Source organism: Vombatus ursinus, unplaced genomic scaffold, assembly GCF_900497805.2.
Source record: "Vombatus ursinus unplaced genomic scaffold, bare-nosed wombat genome assembly UNPS02014781.1, whole genome shotgun sequence".
In the NCBI taxonomy this organism is placed as follows: domain Eukaryota; kingdom Metazoa; phylum Chordata; class Mammalia; order Diprotodontia; family Vombatidae; genus Vombatus; species Vombatus ursinus.
In genome coordinates, this window is record NW_020954559.1 from 35,500,736 (window position 1) to 35,523,564 (window position 22,829).

Genomic DNA, 22,829 nt, shown 5'->3' on the forward strand with positions numbered 1-22,829 from the left:
TATTATCACTGTCGTTATCATTACTAATTAACTCTTATCTGGCTAGGGAGTTTCTTGTGGTTTATGGTGCCCCAGTTGGGTTTTCCTGCCCTTCTGCCCCCATCATTAGCTTAGAAGGTAAGCTTCTTGAGAATAGGAATTATTTCATTCCTTTTATTTGTTTCCTCAATGCCTTGGTGTAATACGTGCTTAACAAATGTTTGTTGCAGCGTGGTTCTAAAGAAGAGATATGAAAAGTCGCCCCCACCCCACTCGCTTTAGGGGTGGGAGGGCCACCGTTGTGGCACATTGAACAAGTTTTCAGACCTTTTCGATAAACAAGGTGTCCTAGTGTCTTTGTGCAGTTTTAAGCTATTGAAGCTTATCATTATAGTTTAGAACTGCACTAAGACTTTTGGGACACCCTGTATTGATGTGTTTTGATTTTTCCTCCCCCCCTCTTTTCCTTAAAAAAAAAAAAAGATTTGTTAAAAGGGATGGTTCCTGGGGTCTGGGGAGGGATGCTAGTATAAATTTTGATAATGTAAAAAATAATTGGTCATTGAAAATTAAATTATAAATTATAACATATAACTCATTCTATACTTTATAATAAAACATGAAAGCTATCAATTTAAAAAAAGTTGGCCGCTATAGTGATTGACAGCTTTCCTCCCCCTCTTCTCCCCGCCAACAGCAGGGGGCCGGAGGCAGCTTCCCAGGGCCCCCTGGCAGGCGGCGCTGGGGTCTGCGCCCAGGCCCGGCTCGCGCCAGCTGCCAGCCAGAGGTGCGGGGAGACTGGGGACGAGGGGGGGGCTCGTGGGATCTCCTCTGTCCTCTCCTCGCCCTCATACGTCACTTCCGGCAGCCCGGTCTACTTCCTGGTGAAGGGAAAAGGGGAGGAAAGAAAAAAAAAAAAGGGAGAGAGGAGAGATTGGTGCTGCCGGAGAGGGAGGAAGAGGGGTGAGAAGAGCCGAGGCGCCCCTGCCCCGCGGCGCGTGCCCTCGGGAGGGCGGGGGGGGCCAGGGGGGAAGGGAGGGGGCGGCCCCGCCCGGGGGCGCACGCGCCCCGGCCCTCGCGGTCCCCGGCCCTGCCCCCTCCCTGCAGCGCTGTCGCCCGGGCTCGGGCTGCGGAGGAGCTGGGCTGCTGTTCGCTTCTCAGCGGCCGCTTGCTCTGTGTCGTTGCAGGTTTACCCGGAGCCCCGGAGCGAGAGCGAGTGTCTGAGCAACATCCGCGAGTTCCTGAGAGGCTGCGGGTCTTCCCTCCGCCTGGAAGTGAGTCATGGGGTCCGGGGGCCGGGGTAGGGCCTCGCTGAGCAGGGCAGCCTCGGGATTGTGGGGCGCCGGGGCGGGGGCGCCCCCGATGCTGCTGCTGCGCCCCAAGTTTGCAGCTGCAGGGGAGCGGCTTCTCCTGCCCGGGGGTGGGGCGGGGAGAGGATGCCCGCGGAGCCGGCGGCCGGCAGATGCTCGGGGGGCAGGGGCGCCCCAGATGTGCTCCTCTCCATCCTTTGCCTAGTCCCTCCTTCCGCTGCTGTCCTCGGGAGGTTCCCCGGCGGTGGTGGGGGAGGGGGGAGGAGGGGCAGAGTATGTTCGTGTGTGTGTGTGTGTGTGTGTGTGTGTGTGTGTGTGTGTATATGTGTGTATACACCTTCTGATGGTGGGCAGGTACTGAGAGATATCTAGAATGAATGGCGGCCAGGGATAGAGAGACATGGATCTGTATGCCTCTTGGGGTGTGGGTGGGGGTGTGTGTGTGTGTGTGTGTGTGTGTGTGTGTGTGTGTGTGTGATGGTCGGCAGGTTTGGAAGGGAGATCTAGAATGAAGGCTAGGGTGTAGGGAGACCTATCTGTATGTCTGTATGTCTCTTGCATGCTGTGTGTGTGTGTGTGTGTGTGTGTGTGTGTGTGTGTGTACACATGTATACCTTCTGATGGTGAGCAGGTTTTGGGAGGTATCTCTACCTTTTCTGGAAGGAGAATGACTGGAGGCTAGGGGGTGGGGTGACCTATCAGTGTGCCTCTTGCGTTGTGACTGTGTGTTTGTGTTAGAGGGGAGGCAGGTATAGGGTACCCTTTTGGTGTGGACACTATTTCTTTTGGAGGGGAAAAGAAGTTTTGCAGTTGAATTCCATACTTGGACAATGCTTATTTCTGGAAAAAATAGTTTGTGGCCTTGCTGTCATGCATTTGTAAATACTAAAGTTAGTCTTGGTAAGAGCATGCACAGTTTCTTGGTGTCTAGTTAAACCATGGCATTTTATTATTGTATTTAATTTATTTTTAAAAATAGAACCCATACCTTGGGTTAGATTGAACTCCTAGCAGGTGAATTCTTGAAATGGGGTTAAAATGGAAAGAACTCCCCTTCCCCCATTGCAACAACAGAAACACTGTTTCCCTATATAGGCTACCCCACCCCCATGTCAGTGATTCATTATTCTTAAGCCTGTCCTTTGAAACAGTTAGCTTCCCTAGAACTTCATGTTGAGATTCTACAAATAGCCCTAACTTTGTTGAATAGAGAAATACTTTGTGGCATGCTTTTGGGGTTCCTTTTTCCATAGTGCCTTATGTTGACCTTAGCCAATAATAGTGACTTTAAACTCTTAGAGTCAGACTTAGAAGAATTGGAATTTCTGGGCAGAAATCTTTCTCTTTCTCCTTTCTCTCCACTGCTTAGCATCTTACTAGGCCATTGATCAGGAGCTATGTTTTTTTTTCCTTTTTTCATGAGCAGATACTGTCAGCGACATTCCTGTTGACATAGATCCTTGTTCTAGGTTTTTTGAAAAATAACAGCAAAACAACAAAGATTCATTATATGTAGTCTGTGGAACATTTATGTGGACAGCTTATCTGTTGATTGTGAAAATACATAGAAACTAAGGGATTGGTAGAAGTTAGAATGCTTGTTACTTGTTAAAGTACTATAATTTATGTTAATATTTTCGTGTCTATTAAGAATTTTCACAGATGGGTAGGTAAAAGTTGGTGAATAAACCAGAATACAACCGGGAAATGAAAATGATTGTTATAAACATTTTTCCTTCACGGTATTAAATTTGTCAACCTCCTAAATTATGATATTCAATTCTTTGGGTTCATAGGCTCGTACATTCAGAGCTGGAAAGGTGAATAGTCTAAACCCCTTTGTTTTACAGATAAGAAAAACTGAGACCTAAAGAGTTTGAATGTCTTACCACAGGTAACACTGTAAATGGCAAAGCCAGGTATCATGATTTCACATCTAGCACTGTTCTCATTGAACTGACTTTTTCCCCCTGAACAGTGAGGCTTTTGTCTTGGACCTTTGTGGTAGCAGTAACAATTTTTTTTTTATTATATACATTAAACCATTGAAGTTATACTTAGTAATTGCTACTATAATTTTGAAATTCAGTTGATCTGACAAGAACTTTATATATTAAAATGATTGTAGAACATCAGTAATGTAAGAGTGTTAATAGTGTACTGTATGTGGATTTTAAAGAGAATATCATTGGATACTGAGAGGCCGAATTTCAGTGTATAGAGACCCAGCCTTGGCAATAGGAAGACCTGAATTCAAGTTCTGGTTTTGATGCATAGTGACCTTGTGACTCTTGGCAAATCACCTAACTTCTGAGTACCTAAAACAACTCTCTAAAATTAAATTACAGAGCAGTTACTCATCTGCATTGATAGAGGGGGTTTCCTAACATCAATGTAATGACAGGTTTGGACTATTTTTTTTTGCCCAGAAATCTTTGATAAAATATTTCATCCTTTTTAGAGGTAAATTATGAAAGTTCATATGAAATTTTGTATACTGTATTACAAAGACATGTTTTAGAGCAGCATTTAGAATTGTACTGGTAAAATGTAGCTGTTTCTTGATTAGAAATTCAATTCTAATTTAGTGTATAGAGTTTCCTTAAAAGTACACAGTAGGTCAGGTTGCTAGTCATATTTAAAATACAGGTATCCATATTAGAATAGTACTTTCAAAATTAAATTTAAGTTAAACAGAAAGTAACTTGATCACATAGATCCCCTACGTCATAATTAAAACAATACTTAAGAGTTTAAAAATTTGTCATAGAGTTGAGGAAAATGCTCTGGTATTTAACTTGATACTGACTTGATAGATTCATATTTGACTTCTGCCTTTCATTTAGATTTGTCCTTTCAGAATGATTCTCACTGTCAACCAAAACAGTTTCATGATGATTGTTGTGATTTTCAAGGATATTTTGAAAGAAATAATTCCTTACGTTATTGTTAGATGTTTGCGTTTTCCAGATTCTGGAATGCATGTGTAAGCAAACATCTTCAAACTGTAGATACTAGGAACTTAATACTGAATGGGGTTGCTTTAGTTGTTCTTTAACTTTTTTTTTTTTTGAGTTGAAAAGTAACAAATCTTTGTGGTGACTAATAGTTTAGATTGTGTTCTGTTGGTGATAAACTGTTGAATGTGAAGTCTCCATTTTGTCTTCTGATCAATTAAACATCTTTTAAGATCTCTTGAAGAAAAAGGATAAGTTGAATATTTTGATTGGGAAAGGTTACCTAATCAGTTTGGGATCTGATAGAAATTAAGTTTGCCACAAACAGTAGAGATTGAACTTGTGCTATGCACAGTTTATGGAGCACCTTCGAGAGATCACAAAAGCTTGCTCATACATGTTTTAGTGACTGACAGCCTTGGTACCGGTTTATTCATAATCTCTATTGACTTTCTTTTAAAACATTACTGATAATCTTTTGTTTTTACATCACCTTCATTTCCCAATATATCTGCCGTCCTTCCTCCATCCAGAGGAATGTAAAAGAGAGGAAAAAAAGTAGCCGCACAAAACTAATCAACACATCAACTGAGCCTGACATGTTCCACATCCATAGCCCCCAACATTTGCAAAGAAGGGAGGGAAGTGAATTCTCATAATTCTTCTTTGGTTCCATGCTTGGTCATTATAAGTACAAAGCATTTGGTTTTGATTTCCTTTTTTTTTAAAAAATATACTTTCTACTTAAGCAGTAGTTATTGTGTATCTTTTCCTGGTTCTGCTTACTTCACTGTATATCATTTTATCTAAGCCTTTCCATGTTTCTCCGAATTCTTCATATTCATTGTTTCTTAAGGCATAGTGATATTTCCTCACATTTGTGTGTCACATTTGGCTTAGACTTTCCTCAGTTGATGGACATTTGTTTGGTTACCAACTCTTAGCTACTACAAAAAGTGCTGCTATAAATATTTGTCTATATTAGACCTTTTCTCTCTCTCTTTGACTTTAGCTGTACTTTAGGTATATTTCTTTGACTTTAGCTATACTTTAGGTATATTTCTGTATCAAATAATACATTAGGCATTTTCTTAGTATGTATCATCCACCTAGGGCACCTAGGTTGCTCAGCAGATGCCAGGCCTGGAATCAAGAATACTTTAGTTCAGATCTGGCCTCAGACACTACTATCTGTGTGACCTTGGGCAAATTACTTAACCACTGTTTGCCTCAGTTTCCCCATCTGTAAAATGGGGATAATAATAATGGCACCTAACCCCCAGGGTTGAGACTCTGATGAGATAATATTTGTAAAGCACTTAGCAACATGCCTGGCACATAATAAAGCTATATAAATATTAGCTATTATAATTATTACTATTTCCAGATTTTCAGAATGGTTGGGCTCGCTCATAATTTCACTAACTCTGTAATAGTGTGCCTGTCTTTCACAGTTCCTTCAACATTAACTATTATCGTCTTTTGTCATCCTTGCCAGTTTGCTGGGTGTGAGGTAAAATCTAATAGTTGTTTTATTTGTATTTCTTGTAATAGTAATTTGGAATAATCTTTCATAGAGTTGTTAATTGTTTGCAAGTTTTCTTTTGCTTCTTTTGGCTTTTATTTGGGTGTCTCAGCATTCCAACAGGCTTTTTCATTGAAAGGCAAGTGACTTAAGATAGGATATTAATCTTTTTTGGAAATGAGTCTGAATACTTTAGAACTGTAAATTTTGTGATATCTTTGTAGGGTGGTGAAGTTTTGACAATTTTTGAGCACATTTCACAAATTCATATATATGTATGTATACATATATACACACATAATCACAGCTGATAATATATATACATATGTATATAGCATTTTAAGATTTATATTTTACATGCATTATCTCATTTGATCCTCACAACAGTTGTGTGAAGTATGTGCTTTTATTATCTCCATTTTATAGATGAGGAAAATAAGCCTGAGAGATAATAAATTCCTACCTTAGGGCCACACAGCTAGTAATTGTCTGAGGTGGAATTTTCCTCTATATACCTTTCTAGTCTGTCACTTTGTATTCTCCTGTTTAACTCCTCTATTTCATTCTGGCCAGTCTCTCATGACTTGCCATTCTTACCACCATGCTTTTGCTGATCTTTTTATATCTTGCTTAAGATACTTTCCTGTCTTTTTCCTGACTTTATACTCATCCTTTCTTTAAAGACTAATTTTTATCAATTTTCAGAAGACTTCACTTATGCATTCTCATTGAATCTTTTTTGGTTCTCAGAATTTATGTATCATGTGCACATAGTAGACTTCTGAAATGGCCTGTTGCATATAACACAAAACATGATGTTTTCATCATCCTAATTTGATAGCTTGCGGATGATGTGAAAGAAAATCCTTTAGAATAGAAAATAAGAACACAGGGAACCATAGAATGTAAGCATATTGGGGGCAGGAACTCATTTTTCTCTTTATATCTTTACCACCTAGGACTTGGCATTATAATGGGCATGTAAAGATTTATGGAATTGAAAATCTGCTATGTTGACTTTCCACATTAATATTAGTTATCTCAGGTACAGTTATAGCTAATCGGGAACATTCTTGGGCCACAGCATAAATGGAGAGCTGGTTTTAAGAACTGACTGCACATTTGGAGACCACTGGAAGAGGGGGGAGGATAATAGAAATATAGAAGCCCTTATAGACATTCATGATAGGCTTTCACTTTTTTTCTTGATTGAGGAGAAAAATAACAATTGAGAGGTAGAAAAAAAGTTTAGGGATCACTTCCAATTGCAGTTTTTGTTGTTGTTGAGTCATTTCAGTTGTGTCCTACTCCGTGACCCCATTTGGGATTTTCTTGGCAAAGATATTGCAGTGGTTTGCGATTTCCTTCTCCAGCTCATTTTACAGATGAGGAAACTGAAGCATACAGGGTTAAATGTGCCCAGGGTCACACAGCTAGTATATTTCTGTGGCTGGATTTGAACTCACCGTCTTCCTGATTTCATGTTTGGTACTCTATCCACTGTGCTACCTAGCTGCTCTCCAGTTAGAGATGTGCTTTTATTACCTTGTTCCTCGGCAAGCTTATTTATATCATCATGTACAGAATTTTTGCACGTTTGTCAAACTGCTTTTCAAGTTTTTCAGTTATCTCCTCATCTTTTAATTAGGTTTTAATTGTTTTTCATTAGCCTAATTGAAAATATTAACAACTTCCAATTTATCTAAAGGAGTATATGAATATTGAGAGTTAACTTTTATAACTATAATCAGTTATGCTGAAACATAACCAAAACTTGTTGATGCAAGTTTAAGAAGTGATTGAAACAAAATCAGGAGTAAATCTCCTTGTGTAGAAAACCCCACCCAACGGCTATCTTTTGTCCTGGAACTGTGCAGTCTTAGAGTTAAACCAATTTTAATACACTTTACAGTGAGAACTTAAATTTAATTGTAGGTACGTTTTAAGGAGACCTGCCTATGTTTCTTATTTAACTAGTCTTCTCATACTACTGATCAATAGGAAACCTTGACTAGATGTGGTTGTTTTAAATGCATTACATTTATTGGCTGATTTGGAGGACTCTTCCTTTCAGTTCATTTATTCCTTTGTCAGAACTTGTCTTTAAGGTAAAGAAGCTGAAGATTTATTAACCATAGCAATTATATCATTACAAGGGTCATTTGGGAGAAGAAGTGAATAATCTTCAAAATGAACCTGAGGAATTAATCAAGCATGTTGTAGACATTTAAAGAAACAGGAAAGTTATTTTTGTTCAGGTACTATAATTGTACTTGGATGAGGGAAAAGTAAGAGAGAAGAAGGGCAAGGCAAATGATTGACCTATTTTTATCTCGCTGTTTTGGTTATGTTGTTCATTCATTTCAGTCATGTCCAACTCTTTGTGACCTCATTTTGGGGTTTTCTTGGCAAAGATTACTGGAGTGGTTTGCCATTTCCTTCTCTGGCTCATTTTACAGATGAAGAACAGAGGCAAACTGGGTTAAGTGACTCGCCCGAGGTCACACAGCTAGTAAGTGTCTGAGACCACATTTGAACTCAGGTCTTTCTGACTCCAGATCTGGCACTCTATCCACTGTGCTACTTAGCTGCCCCAGTTTTAGTCATACCTGCATGCTGTTTGGGGTGTGAATGGAGCAGCCTCATCCTTGACCCCAGGGGGAGCCTTGTTAGGCTACGCTTTTAGAAAATGAGGAGACTTGAACTGCGTTTTTAACTTGGAATCGTAGGATCATAGATTTAGAACTGGAGGAGACCTTCTTAGGTCATCCAGTCCAAACTTCTCATTGTACAAAGGAGCAAATTGAGGCCCAAGAGGTGAAGTGAGTTGTCTTAGGTCCCACAGGGAACAAGTAGCAGAACTGGAATTTGACCCAGAACCTCTGACTCCAAATCTAATGCTCATTTCGTGGCACCATGTGGCTTCTTTAAATCAATCCTTGGTGTGTCTAGGGTCTAGGATTTTTTTTTTTTTTTTTTTTTTTTTTTTTTGCTGTAGCCTGATCAGTATGATTGTTTTCTGGGATGAAATTAGTGTCTAGAAATGGTTTGGTATTTAACCTGTGGGCTGTTTGGGACTGGTGAAGCAACTTTGTCTGACGAGAACCTTATTTGTTGGTAAAAGTTTATGCTAGGTTAACTTTTTAAAGTTAGTGAAAGAATCAAAGCTGTCATAGTTGACATGCCTGTTAGTGAATTATTTCTTTTCTAGAATTGTCATATGTTTTGTATGATTTGAGTGTTGTCACAGAGACTTCAGTCTGTTAGTGGGAGTACTTTCTACACATTCAGATCACAGTCTTTCTATGCTTTTTATTGGTCAGCTTGGCCGAAGAACTCATCACATAGTAGCTGTTTGCTAGTAATGAGCTTTTCTATAATTGGAGGGGCTGGTCTTCAGACATAGTTGATTCATAGGATTGTACTTGAATGCTTTCCATGCTGTCCTTGCTCTGGAGGAGATAAGGAATAGAAACACTTTTATTAGAATTATGAGTAAAAAGCCAACTTCACCAACCAGGAAAATATCAGACTATTCAAAAACTTGGGAGATCTTAACACTGAAAAGGCTTAGATTTTTTTTTTTTTTAACATTTTTATTCTGGCATACAGGCATGTTGTCTATCCACTCCCCACAGTACTTTTGAGCATGAGGAAAGATATACTGGGTTACAACTCTTATTGGGAAGTGCTACTCTTGTATGTGTGGGCATCCATCTCTGAGGCTGTTCGCTGATGAAGAGTAAATGTAGGTTGTGTTACATTCTCTAATTGTGTTACAAAGCAGGGAGGTGAATCTTTCCATGTGATGCTAGACCATTTGAGATCTATGTTTGTGAGTGTATGTGTACAACTCAGAAATCATTATGTTCTTAACAGTGAAGTATTTACTATAGCTGCTTCCTTTGGTCATCTGGCTTGTGCCAGGACCCATAGCCCCACATAACTCCTTAGGGAGAAGCATGAAGATCCACCTGGATATTACAGTAAGTCCTGTGATTGCTAGAAGAAATGCAAGAAATACCTGGAACTTTCACACTGGGTCACATTTAATTATACTTTTGTGGCATGAACACTTATTTTTATGTCAGTAGAAAAATTTATAATGAAATGGCACGTATTAACTATATCCAGTACTTTGTTAAGCAGTTCAAGTTAAATAGAGACTACTCAGCCCTCCCTCAGGTGCTACTGACTAGCTCAATGCTAATAATTTGTAATGATTGCATAAATGGAGCAAGTCTTGCACTTGATTACTTGGTTTTCTGTGTCCTGACTCTGTTGTTTTGAAATGGAAAGTTAAGCTTGAGTTAGATTAGGTATAATAAAACTCATATTTTATACCTTACAGAGTTATTCTTTGTAAGAACTTTGTAAGGTGAGTAATGACATCATTATTATATATTTATAGATAAGGAGACTGAGGGTCAGTGAGGTGGATTGGATTGTTTGTAGCAGTTACAAGACTAGTGTCAAGGGTATACTTGAACCCAGGTTTTAAAACTTAGGTCTAGTGGTCTTTGCAGAACAGAGATGAGGGAACAAGGGATACTGTAGAAATAAAATAAAAAGATTCTATACAAGAGGTGAAGGGCAGGGAGAGTCAAAGATGATATAAAGGTTGGATTTTCTGTAATATGCTCCTGCACAGATGACCATTTTCCACCCCCTTTCCTTTTTAGCTTCTTTTTCTGTTTCTTCACCCATTAGAATGTAAGCTCCTTCAGGGAGCTTTGTTTTTTTTCTTCTTTTTTTTGGTGAGGCAACTGGAGTTAAGTGACTTGCCCAGGGTCACATAGCTAGTAAGTGTCAAGTGTCTGAGACTGGATTTGAACTTATGTCCTCCTGACTCCGGGGCTGGAGCTCTATCCTCTGCTCCACCTTGCTGCCTGGGAACTGGTTCTTTCTGCTTGTATTTGTTACAAGTCCCAGTGCTTAGGCACTTAGCATTGCACCTGGCACCAGGTAAGTGCTTAAGAAATGCTAGTTGACCAGGTGAATGATGGTGCCACTGACAGAAGTAGTGAGCTCTGAAGGAGGAGCAGGTTTGGAGGAAAAACATTAGTTGAGTTTAAGTGCTGGTAGGGGATAAGAGTTCATAGACTTTACTAAGTTAGGTAAGGAACAAAGAGTATAATAAAATGTCACTTGGTGTTTTAAACATTTTCAACATAAAATTTGTAACTTACGAAGAATCTGAGAGGTGGAAAGGACCTCAGAAGTTTTCAAGCCTATCTATGCTTGAGTAGCAATCTCTACTCCCCCGCCCCCCCCCCAGGCTTATACCTGATACATGGTCTTTCAAACTCTATGGAGAACTCATTACTTCCTGAGGTATCCCATTCCATTTTTGGTTGACTGATTGTTAGGAAGGCTTTTCTTAGAATGAGCCAAGATCTCCCTCTCTGTAGATTCTACCTGTTATTCTTAGTTCTGCTTTGTGAGAGCAGACAGCAAATCCAGCCCTTCTTATACTTGATGCCTTTCAGGTGTTGCCTTCTATGATTGCCTAAATGTTTTCAGTTCCTACAGTTTATCTTCATGCAGTTCTTTTATCATCCTTGTTTTTCAACTCTTCTGAATAGGCTCTAGTTTCTTAACAAAAGTGACTCCTAGAACTGATGGGGCATAGTTTAGTGGAGCTATATTTAGTAGAATATGTCTCACTCTGTCATTTTATAGGTGAGGAAACTAAGGCACAGAGGTAAGTTATTTTCTCAAGGTCATAGAGCTATTAAAAGTCTGAGGAAGAATTACATGTGAAATATCTGTCTGGGGAAGTATCCTGATTAAAGTTACTACACATTTGTTGACAGAGTTTTTGACGGAGCTGAGACTACAGGATTTCCAGTCCAGTAGAAATGTATGTTAATTCTCACTTTTATAGTAACACCCGGCTGAGCTCAGTTGTATTGAGGGAATGGGAGTTTTGATTAGGGGAGGCAAGAATAGACAAGTAGGTAATTTTAGAACAGGTGTGGGGAACCTGCGGTCTCAAAGCCACATGTGGCCCTCTAACTCCTCAAGTGCGACCCTTTGACTGAATCCAAACTTCACAGAACAAATCCCCTTAATAAAAGGATTTGTTCTGTAAAAGTTGGACTCGGTCAAAAGATCACACCCAAGGACCTAGAAGGCCACAGGTTCCTTATCCCTGTTCTTGAACATAGAACATTTTTCAGGGCATAAGGCATTGCTCCTGCCCTCAACGAGTAGACAGTTTGCTTTGAAATACTGTCTACTTCTCCCTCAGGAAACTTTTGAAGGTTTATAGTTGCAAAATATTTGAAAATATTAACTCACATTGTAGGGTTTTCTGGTATACAGAACACTTTCTTCAGCCCTGTGAGATAGAACAAATACTATTATCCTTACTTTACATTTGGAAAACTGAGACTTAGGGAGCTACGGTGACTTGCTCCTGGTCACATAACTGGTAAGTGTTGGAGCTGGGACTTGATCTGTTACTCCTAACCCTAATTCTGTGCATACATAGAGAGAAAACCCCCATGAGTGGACTTCTTGGTGTTTGCTGCCTGACAGCTCCAGGAGAAATGCCAGGATCATGGGGCAGCTAGGTGGCACAGTGGATAGAGCACCAGCCCTGAAGTCAGTAGTACCTGAGTTCAAATCTGGCCTCAGACCAAACACTTGACACTTAGTAGCGGTGGGACCCTGGGCAAGTCACTTAACCCCAAGTGCCTAAAAATCTAAAAGAAAAAAAAAATGCCAGGATCAGAACGGAGGAATGTACACAATGTTTGTAGATCTGACCAAGGTCTTTGATACTGTCAGTCATGAGGGCTTAGGGAAAATTATGTCAAAATGTGGTTGACTGGAGAAGTTCATCAGTCAATTTCATGATGGCGTGCTTGCCTGGGTTCTGGATGATGGATGATGTCCTTGTGCTTTCCAGTCACCAGTGGAATGAAACAAAGTTGTGTGCTTGCTCCCATGCTTGTTAGCATGATCAGCCATGTTGTCAAACGCTTTTAGTGAGGATAAACAGGGCATCAAGATCAGCTACCACACTGATGGTAAGTTCTTCAACTTGAAAAGGCTACAAGCCAAGACCAAAGTGGAGGGCCTGTTGGTGCGTGATTTTTTTGTTTGCAGATGATTGTGCACTCAATGCAGCCGCTGAAGCTGAGATGCAACAGAGTATGGATCGATTTGCTGTTGGCTTGTGCTAATTTTGGCCCGACAATTAACACCAAAAAACACAGGTGCTCCATCAGCCAGCACCACACCATCCATATGTGGAACCATTGGTTACCGCAAATAGAGAAGTTTTGAATGCTGTGGATAAGTTCAGTTACCTTGGCAATATACTTTCTAGGGATATACATGCTGATGATGAGGTTGACACAGGCATTGGCAGAGCTAGTTCAGTGTTTGGGAGGCTCTGGAGGAAAGTGTAGGAGAAAACAGGTATTAGATTGACTACTGAAGGTCTACAGAGTGTTGTGCTGACCTCATTGTTGTATGCCTGTGAAATATACCAGTGCCATGCCAGGAAACTGAATCGCTTCCATTCGAATTGTCTTAGGAAGATTCTGAAGATTGCCTGACAGAATAAGATACCGAACACTAAGGTCCTTTCTTGAGCTAAACTGCCAAACATTCAAACTCTCTTGCAGAGAGTGCAACTCCGATGGGCTGGCCACATTGTTCGAATGTCCAATGTACGTTTTATGGAGAGCTCACACAGGGCAAGCGCTGACATGGTGGTCAGAAGTGGTACAAGGACACTCCCAAGATCTCTCTGAAGAGCTTTAGAATTGATTGTGTGACATGGGAGACACTGGCACAGGACTGCCCAGTGTGGCATTCCCTCATCAGGGAAGGTGCTATGCTGTATTAGCAAAGCAGAATTGAAATAGCAAAAAAAACAAACAAATCACTAGATGAGCAGATGTAGAGAATCTACCCCAAATGTTCACATGGATTATTTGTGCCTGACCTGTGGTAGAGTATTCCAAGCTCATATTGGTCTGATCAGCCATAGTTGGACACACTGTACCTTGACTCTAACATAGTGATGTCATTTTAGTCCTCTATGAGAACAAAGGACAGTAACCAACCAACCATATATATTTATAGCCACTATATAGAGAAGCCCCTGTAAGTGGACTACTGAAGTGTTTCAAGAATGGCATTGGAAAAAACCCAAGGGAAGCAGTATGGCATGATGGATAGACTGCTGAACTTAAGAGTATTGGAGACCTGAATTTGAGTCCTGCCTCTGACATTTACTAACTGTGTGACCTTGGGCACATCTTGCCTTAGATTGATCAAATCTTGATTCTATTAATAACTAGCTGTGTAACTTTGAGCAAGATGCTTTCTTACTCAATTTTTCATATATAATCTTACCTCAGTTTTTTTAATAGCTCTCTGACCTTGGGAAAATCACTTGAGCACTGAACCTCGATTTCCTTATCTTTAAGATGGGAATAATAATAGCACCTACCTCACAGTGATATGAGGGTCAAATAAGGTATGAAAAGCTTTTTTTAAACTTTAAAGTGTTGTATAAGTTCAAGCTACTGTTAATAAGATGTTACCAAGGAATAGAGAGACAGTTGTATGGAGACTGAAAAGTTAGGTAGTCAAAATTCATGAAGACAGAGAGGGATTGTGATAGAAGTTTATAAAATCTCAAAGGTGTTAATGGAGTATATATAGACTTTTTCACCAAACGGGTGTACTGAACTTGAATGAGCCTCTTGCATCTTTGTAGGTATTCAATGTTGACATTTATTTAGTACCTATTTTGTACAGAGAGTAGAATGAAGAGTGTGATTAAGAAAATAGTGTCTCTACCCTCCATGGAGTACATAATTTGGTGGGAGGATCTCATACACAAATAAAAATATCAAATGATACTTGATAAGTGCATAAAAGAGACATGGACATAGTGCTATGCAAGAGAATTTTAGGGCATGGTGAAGGAAGCATCACACGATGAGTAGGAAATGTATGAAGTTGTTTTGTTCTCTACTTTCCCGAAGAGATAATAGACTATGGCTCTCAACAGGCAGCAAAGGGAACCTGGAGATATTGGCTACACCATTTCACATTAGTATTATGAAGGGCAACCATGTTCTGGCACACAGTTTGTCTTTTGGTGCCACTGTCAGACAAAATAGTGGGCTGGCTTAGAACATTCACTGATCTAGTCCAGTATTTGTATAGCTTTTGTTATGAAGTTGAAGAAGGGACAGTAACCTAGTTGTACTGTAAATTGCGTGTGTTTTTCTGGACACCTGTGAGGTGTTACTAACAGTATAGTGGCACATTATGAATTAATAGTTCAGGTAGTTATTACCAGAGAGATTTCTATTGGCCATAGAGTCATGATTGAGCCTATGTCTGGCAGAGCTAAGAGAAGTCTGTGATCTCTCCTGTAAGCGTATTTGGTGTATCATGTTTTTATTTTGGAATTGTTCATCTTGTCTGTTTTCTTATCGGTTTCTTTTGATCATGTTTGGCGTTTGTAGTAGACCCATAATAAAAGCGCAGCAGTTGTTTATTGAGCAACATTAAAGATTCTTGTTTGTAATAGAATGATTGAGCTGTTGCATTCATTAGTCAGGGCCTTTGAGGCAAATTGAAAATGAAATAAACAAGTAAAAACAGTTTTGGGGGTTCCTGTGGTCAGCCCTATTCTTTACAAAATAGCACTGTTTTGAAATTCATTAAAGAGCTTTAAAAAATATGCCATAGAATTTGTCAATTTTTCTATAAATGAATTTTCTGTAAATGAAACAAATAAATACAATAAAATAATAATAAATAATAAATAAAAATAAATAAAAAATGAAATAAAAAATTTTCTATAAATGAAAAAATGTCTCTGATCAATCTTCTTGCATTGGTTACATTCTTTTGATTACTGTAAAGCATTTATTGGACTGGACTGTTGACTGTGGGAAGGCAGTGACCGTGACTTATCTAATCATAGTATCTTTCCCAGTATCTGGTATAGTAATCAATATGTATTTTTAAAAATTTAATTCTGATTTAATAATTAGATTGGGAGTGGCTGCAAATACTTGGCTTTTTCAACTACAGTATATCTTTTTTTTTCCTCTAGTATTTTGCTTCTATTTTGTACTTCATCAACTCTGGTTTTTAAGTATTTTCTTCCTGGAGATGTCAGTTTATTTAGCAAAGCTATTGCTTGGGGTTAGGGTTGGGGCTGGGGAAAGGACCTGCCAGGAAGGCTTACCAAAGCTTAAAGATACTCATCGGAAATAGTGAATATCCCTAGGCTGCCTTATTCTAACAAGCAGTTTACAACAGTTTTAGGATTGTCTGACTAAGCCTCTTTGATTCACTCAGACGTTACTAGTTTGGTTTAAACTTTTAACTTCTAGTGAGTTAGAAGATCAGGTTGTTGTTTTTTTTTTTTTTTAATACAGCCAGATTGTGAAACCAAAAATGTTTTCCCCCTCTTAAAATTTTCACTTCACACCTATGGTACTGTGAGGCAGCATTATATATTAAAAAAAAACCAACATGACTTTTGTAGTTAGGGGACTTGAGTTTAAATCCCAACTCTGCCACTTACTGTTTGTGCGAATTTAGGCAAGTTACTTAACTCTTTTGGGTCTCAATTTCCTCATCTGTAAAATTAGGGGATTGGACAACTTCTAAGGTTCCTTCCAGCTGTAGATCTGCGTGTGCTCATTATTAGTATGGAGACTTTGTGTAGTCTATTACTTGTGGTGACTGGTCAAGTGATTTTTTTTTTTTCTCTCCTGAGCACCTCCTTTGTATCTATTCAGCGCTTAGCACAGTGCCGGGCACATGGTTGGTGCTTAATAAATACTTGTTGATTGATTACTTGGTGGATTCATTTTTGACGCTGTTATTTTATTGTAGTATACATGCTAATACAGATTATTCTTTTTGTATATTTGAGCCCGGTAGCTACATGCTTAATTCAGATAATTCTGTGATTTCATTAGGTTAGATGCTTCTTTCAGGGGTATAGATTACAGTTCTTCCATCCCTGGCCATCTTATGTGACCTCTGCCTATGTCTTCTGTAAGTTTGCCAAAGGGGATCCACTCAGTGTTCTAGAGGCCTTTCTTGCTTCTGCTGGCATTGGGTAGATAATCTGGCTGTCCACTGTTACCCATTGTCATGTGACCAGCCGATTTTTTTTCTCATACAGTTCCATGAGAGCATCTTTTATTCTTGTTCTTCAAAATTCCTCATTTGTTATGTATTGCAGGCTGCTGATAGCTATAGTGCACAGCTCCATTTGCCCTCTGTGTGATAACTATTTCTATTTCTTCTGAGGCTGTTGTGTTCCATATCTCACAATCATGTAATCGTAGTGGTGGACTCCTGGTATTAAAAAAGTGGTCTTTTGTTTCAGGGAGAAATTTGGAGTCACTGAAGGATCTTTGCAATTTTCTGAAGGCACTCTCGGCACATCCACTAAAGTTTTATTTTGATGCGTTGTGGTAGTGCAGTGATAATTCTTGATTCTCAAAGGCAATGTCAGTAGAGCACGAAACAGAGTTTTGGCAGGAGATAGTGATAGATTGAGTGTCTTCTGAAGACCACTTTTGCTGAATGAAGACAGACCCATTACTAGAAGGTTACCCACTAGGTGATGACTGGCAACTCATGAAGGGAGAATCTGCACTGAACAATTCATTAATTTTTCTAAATATTAAAGTAAGTCACACATAGTTAATAGGGGGAATTATATATAATTAATAGCTTTTAATACATATCTACTTCTTGAGAACTCAAGTTATAGAAAGTTAGGTTGAGTAGAATTTCACAAAGCATGATTGCTATAGACTACAGTTGTAAGCTGTCACAATCAAACATTGAATGACCTTTGGCTATATGGTGCTATGGTGATTTGAGGTTTAGGTTAGAAGTGGGACTAACCTTTATGGAATTCATAAACTTCAAATGCTGCTTCTGTAGGGAAATATGGTAGACAATTGAAAGCAAACTGGGTAAATATCGAAAGGAAGAATAGTAGTGTCTGGACAATTTAGAGAATCTGACTTCTTCGTTTAGATGACTTGATGGCTGTTTAAAACAACAAAAGTAGCACAAAGTCAGTATCAAGTAACATTGAAAGAGAAAGTGGTATAGAATGAAATTGAAATTGCCTATTTGTTTTTCTTTTTTTTTCCAGTGAGGCAATGGGGTTAAGTGACTTACCCAAGGTCATACAGCTAGTAAGTGTTAAGTATCTGAGGTTGGATTTGAATTCAGGTCCTCCTGACTCCAAGGCCAGAACTCTATTCACTGTGCCACCTAGCTGCCCCCCTATTTGTTTTTCTAAGAACTGTTCCTCCTTTCATAGTTTAGGTCAATTGACTTGCAGTGTTTCTGGAAATTATTTCTCTAAGAGGTATTTATGTACAAGAGACTTTTATGTACAGGCTATATGTAGAGTTAAACACAACTCCATCAAGTAGAAGGAGAGCATTACCAAATAAGTATTCTTTATAAAAGAACATTTACAAAGTCTTACATCGAAAAGTGGTCTTTTCTTTCCTTTTGCCTTAAAGACTTCTTTCTTCTGACGGAATTTCCTCCTCTTAGTCTTGCTTGTGATCCTGGGGTACTGACTTGGAGTCAGAAAACCTAGGTTCTCTCTGTCATTGACTAGATGTAACCTTGGGTTAGTAAGTTGTCCTGAGGCTCAATTTCCTTATCTTTGAAGTTAAGGAAACAGGTTAAGTGGTCTCTGAGCTGCCTTTCAGCTCTAAGATGTTGTGATTCTGAAATTAGGAAGTTAGTTCAGATTATAGTGAAGAGAGTTGAAGCTACCCAGTTCTTTGTGATTTCTGTGCAGGTTCCTTTGTGAACATAGAAAAGCAAATAATCTCAGATTGTATTTTTGTGTCCTGATTCAGTCTGCTGGGTTCTTGTGTGCCTTTTGGTAGGGAAATGGGGATGTAGTCCTTTATGTACTTTGTTTTTGGTGGTATATAGTACATCTGACATCGTCTCCCTTTTTATGGCCATAGGTTTTATTGTGCAGAGAGGTCAGAGAAAAAGGCTAAATTTATTTCTACGTGGGCATGGAACTTGGAAAGAGCTCTGTGAAATAAAATCTGGGGTTAATTCTCTCCCTTTGCCATGTTGTGTCTCATTCAGTCTTCAAATAAAACTTGGCATGCTTCATGAATATTAAAAAACCTGCTTGTTTGGTATACTAGGCTTGAAAAGCCCAGTTTTATTTTTTGTATTAATTTGTGACAAATCCTTCCTAGTAGTTATTACTGTTAGTCCTGATTTTAAATAGGACAATTATACAAATATTGATTTTTTTTTTTTAGAAAAAAAGGATTAAAGGGCATTTGCTCTTGATCTATTAATTACATTAATAGAAAAAGAAAACCTACATATATTGTAGAATATGGAAAATCCATAGCTTTTTATGTATGAATATTCTTTTATGTACAGAGGAGCATGATTTTAGACTGATACATATGAGGAAACTGGAGTCCTAGTGATGTTAAGTGATTTGCTCAAGATCTCCCATATAGTAGTAAGGGGCAGAGCCAGAATTTGATCCATGCTCTTGCATTATAAATCTGGCCCTCTTTCCATTGCACCAGGCTTTATGAGAAAAAGTTAGGGATAGTGACAAGACCTATGGTTTCATTAGCATAAGGACTTCCCAGTTGGAAAATTCCATATACTAATGCAGCTTGGCACCTTCGCTGCAGATTTATGTAGTTTAAAAAAAAAACTTAAAAAACTCTATATAGTTTCAGAGTTCAGTTGTTCAGTCGTATCTGACTCTTTGTCACCATTTGGACCACAGCATGCCAGTACTATTCCTGGGCCTTTCTTGACAAAGATATTAGAATGGCTAGCCATTTCCTTTTACAGTGGATTAAGGCAAACAGATTAAATGACTTGCTCGGGGTCATACAGCTAGTAAGTATCTGAGACTGGATTTGAACTCCAATCTTCCTGACTCCAGGCTTAGCACTCTATTCCACTGAGCCACCTAGCTGCTTCCATTAGAGTTACCCAGGAAATTGAGAGTGACTTGGCCAGGGTCACACAGCCAAGATGGGTCAGAGGCAGCACTTGAACCCAGTTCTTCCTGACTTTGAGGCCAACTCTTTATTTACTGCTTCACATTGACTATGAAGGAGGAAAGAACTTGCATAAAGAGATGAACCTAGCATCTAACCTTAATCTGAACTCACTTTACTGGATCTTAGCTCACATAGATTGAGAAGTAATCTGAACTCACTTCTAGGCTTTTGAAGTCGCTTCTTATTCACTTGTCTTTGTGGGGAGTTTCATGAATAACACCAGTGAATTGTATTGAGGATTAGATTGTTTGCTGCAGGAGGTTTAATTCAACTTTTGTATAACTTAGATAAACAATTTTTATGATCACATACTTATATGTAGGCTTTTCAGGGTTAATAATATCTAAGAAATGGACATATTCCTGTAGGACAATGATTCTTAACTTGGGACCTGCAGACCCTCAAGGGATCTGTGTATAGATTTAAGGGTCTATGAACTTGGATGGGAAGAAATTTTGTCTTTATTTTCACTAACTTCTAACTGAAATTTGATATTTTCCTTCAGTTATGAATATAGACCTTTACACTGGCATTAACAGAAGTATCTGTGAATTTGTTGCTAATGGAAATCACAGAGATTTTCATATCACATTATAGTTGTTGCAGTTATCTTGAAATGTCATTTTTGTTCATTACTACTTCAAAACTAAGGTAGTAATAGATGGGAGTCTTCTTGTCCACAAACTATATTACAGTATAATTGTTTTCTTATATATTTTATTCATTTAAAAACAGTTATTCTGAGACAGGGTCTCTAAGCTTCGCCAGCTTCATGAAGGAATCCTCCACACAGAAAAGATGAAGAATCTCTGTGCCAGGACAGTGCTTGTTAGTTCACAATAGGGAGGGAATAGAATTGAATGGAATCATATTGTTGACAGTCACTGAAAGCAAGAGAGAAACCAAATCGGCAAACTATTTATCTTTTTAAAATTTAAATTTTATTGATGTATTTTGTTTCTTACAGATTGTGCCCCCTTCAGGAGAGGTCTCTTGTGAGGAAGTAAAACAGTTAAATAAAATTAATAATATGTTGACCTCATCTGGTACGTTCATGCAGCATTTCACATCTCTAGTATCCTGTCACCTCATATTTTAAAAAATCAACAGACATCTATTTATTTTCTCTCCTTTCTATCCCAATCCCATTGGAAAAAAAGAAAAGCAAATTAATTGTCATAAATACACATAGTTAAGCAAAACAAATGTCCTCATTGTACATAAATTATGTTATATATGTATATATGCACACATCTCATTCCACATCCTAAATCCTTCATCTGTTGTAATGAGTAGCGTATTTCATAGTTTTTTGGAATCATGAATGGTCATTGTATTGGTCATAGTTTTCAACTTTCAAAATTGTTTGGTTTCACAGTGTTGTTCTTGTATAGATTGTTCTCCTGATTTTGTTCATTTCATTCTTTATTAATTTATAAAAGTCCTCAAAATTGTTCATTTTCACAATATTGATGTTATAATACAGAGTTCTTTCCATGTTCTTTCTATATCTTTCCATGTCTGTTTGAAATAATCTGTTTCTTCATTTCTTATAGCACAATACTCCATTACATTCATATATCACAAATTATTCAGCCATTCCTTAGTTACTGGACATTATCTAGTTTCCATTTGTTTTGTCACCAAAAAAAGAGATGCTATAAATATTTTTGTACGTAAAGGACCTTTTTCCTCTTTCTTTGATCTCTTTTGGGTGTAGGTCTAGTAGTGGTTTAGCTGGGTCAAAGGGAATAATTCATTGTTTAGTAACTTTTTATATATAATTCCACATTTTTTCTAGAGTTGTTGTATACATTCACAGGTCCATTAACTGTGTATCATTGTGCCTATTTTCCCACAGCCTTGTCAGCGTTTATCATTTTTCTTTTTTGTCATCTTTGCTACTCTAATGGGTGTGAGGTAGAATCTCTGAATTCCTTTGATTTTCATTTTCCTAATTAGTAGTGATTTGGAGCTTTTTTTTAATATATGATTATAAATACCCTTAGTTTCTTCCCTTGAGAACTGCTTGATTATATTCTTATGTGATATATAATTGATGAATGGCTCTTTTCCCCTATAATTTTGAATCATTTCTTTATCTATCTATCTATCTATCTATCTATATATAGAAAATGAGCCCTTTATTAGAGAACCTTGCTCCAAAGATTTTTTTTCTCAGTTAACAGTTTCCCTTTTAATCTTATTTTTATTAGATTTATTTGTGCAAAAACTTGAATATCATATAATCAGAATTATCCATTTTATCTCCTGTGATTCTGTATTTCTGGTTTGGTTGTGAACGTTTCTCCTTCCCATAGATGTATGTAATTTTTCCCATGTTTCTCTAATTTGTTTATGATGTGACCTTTTGTATTTAGGTCAGCCTTTTGAAGCTTGTCTTTATAGAAAGCGTGAAATGTGGTCTTATTATTTGTTATTTTAAAAATATCATTTTGCAGATTACTTTTTTTTTTTTTTGGTGAGGCGTTTGAGGTTAAGTGACTTGCTGAGGGTCACTAAGTGTCAGGTGTTTGGTCTGAGGCCATGATTTGAACTCAGGTACTCCTGACTTCAGTGCTGGTGCTCTATCTACTGTGCCACCTGCAGATCACTTTTAACTACAGTATTGTATTCTTTTCAAACCCTTTTTATATTAGTGAGTATGCAACTCTAGGGCCTTATTCTTCACTTTTTAATATGCAAGAATTACCAGTATAATAGCTGATTCTAATTTAGATTATTTAATTTTTATTTGACATTTGTATAGTCATTTGTTGATTCTTTACAGTGTTTGTCTATTGGAAATTGTAAGCATGTAGGGAGCAATTCATTAAAATTGGAGTAGATGTTTAATGAATACTATCTGATAAAATTATAACTTGTAGTGGAGAAAGTATGATCTGGTTATTTAAGAAGTGACCCGCAGGTCTTGGCATCTACTTCCTTATATTCT

General features: G+C 38.2%; 1 protein-coding gene across 3 annotated transcripts in view; it reads left to right on the top strand.

Annotated features, from left to right (window-relative positions):
* Window positions 1-22,829, top strand: part of LOC114046191 (rho guanine nucleotide exchange factor 7) — a 317,431-nt gene that overhangs the window by 46,885 nt on the left and 247,717 nt on the right. For 2 of the 3 annotated variants that reach the window (XM_027866432.1, XM_027866431.1), the window contains exon 2: window positions 1,167-1,253. In XM_027866432.1, the coding sequence (XP_027722233.1) occupies window positions 1,167-1,253 (87 nt within the window). Of the gene's footprint in view, window positions 1-908; window positions 943-1,166; window positions 1,254-22,829 lie in introns of those variants that run through there. The other variant, XM_027866434.1, reaches the window with a different exon arrangement.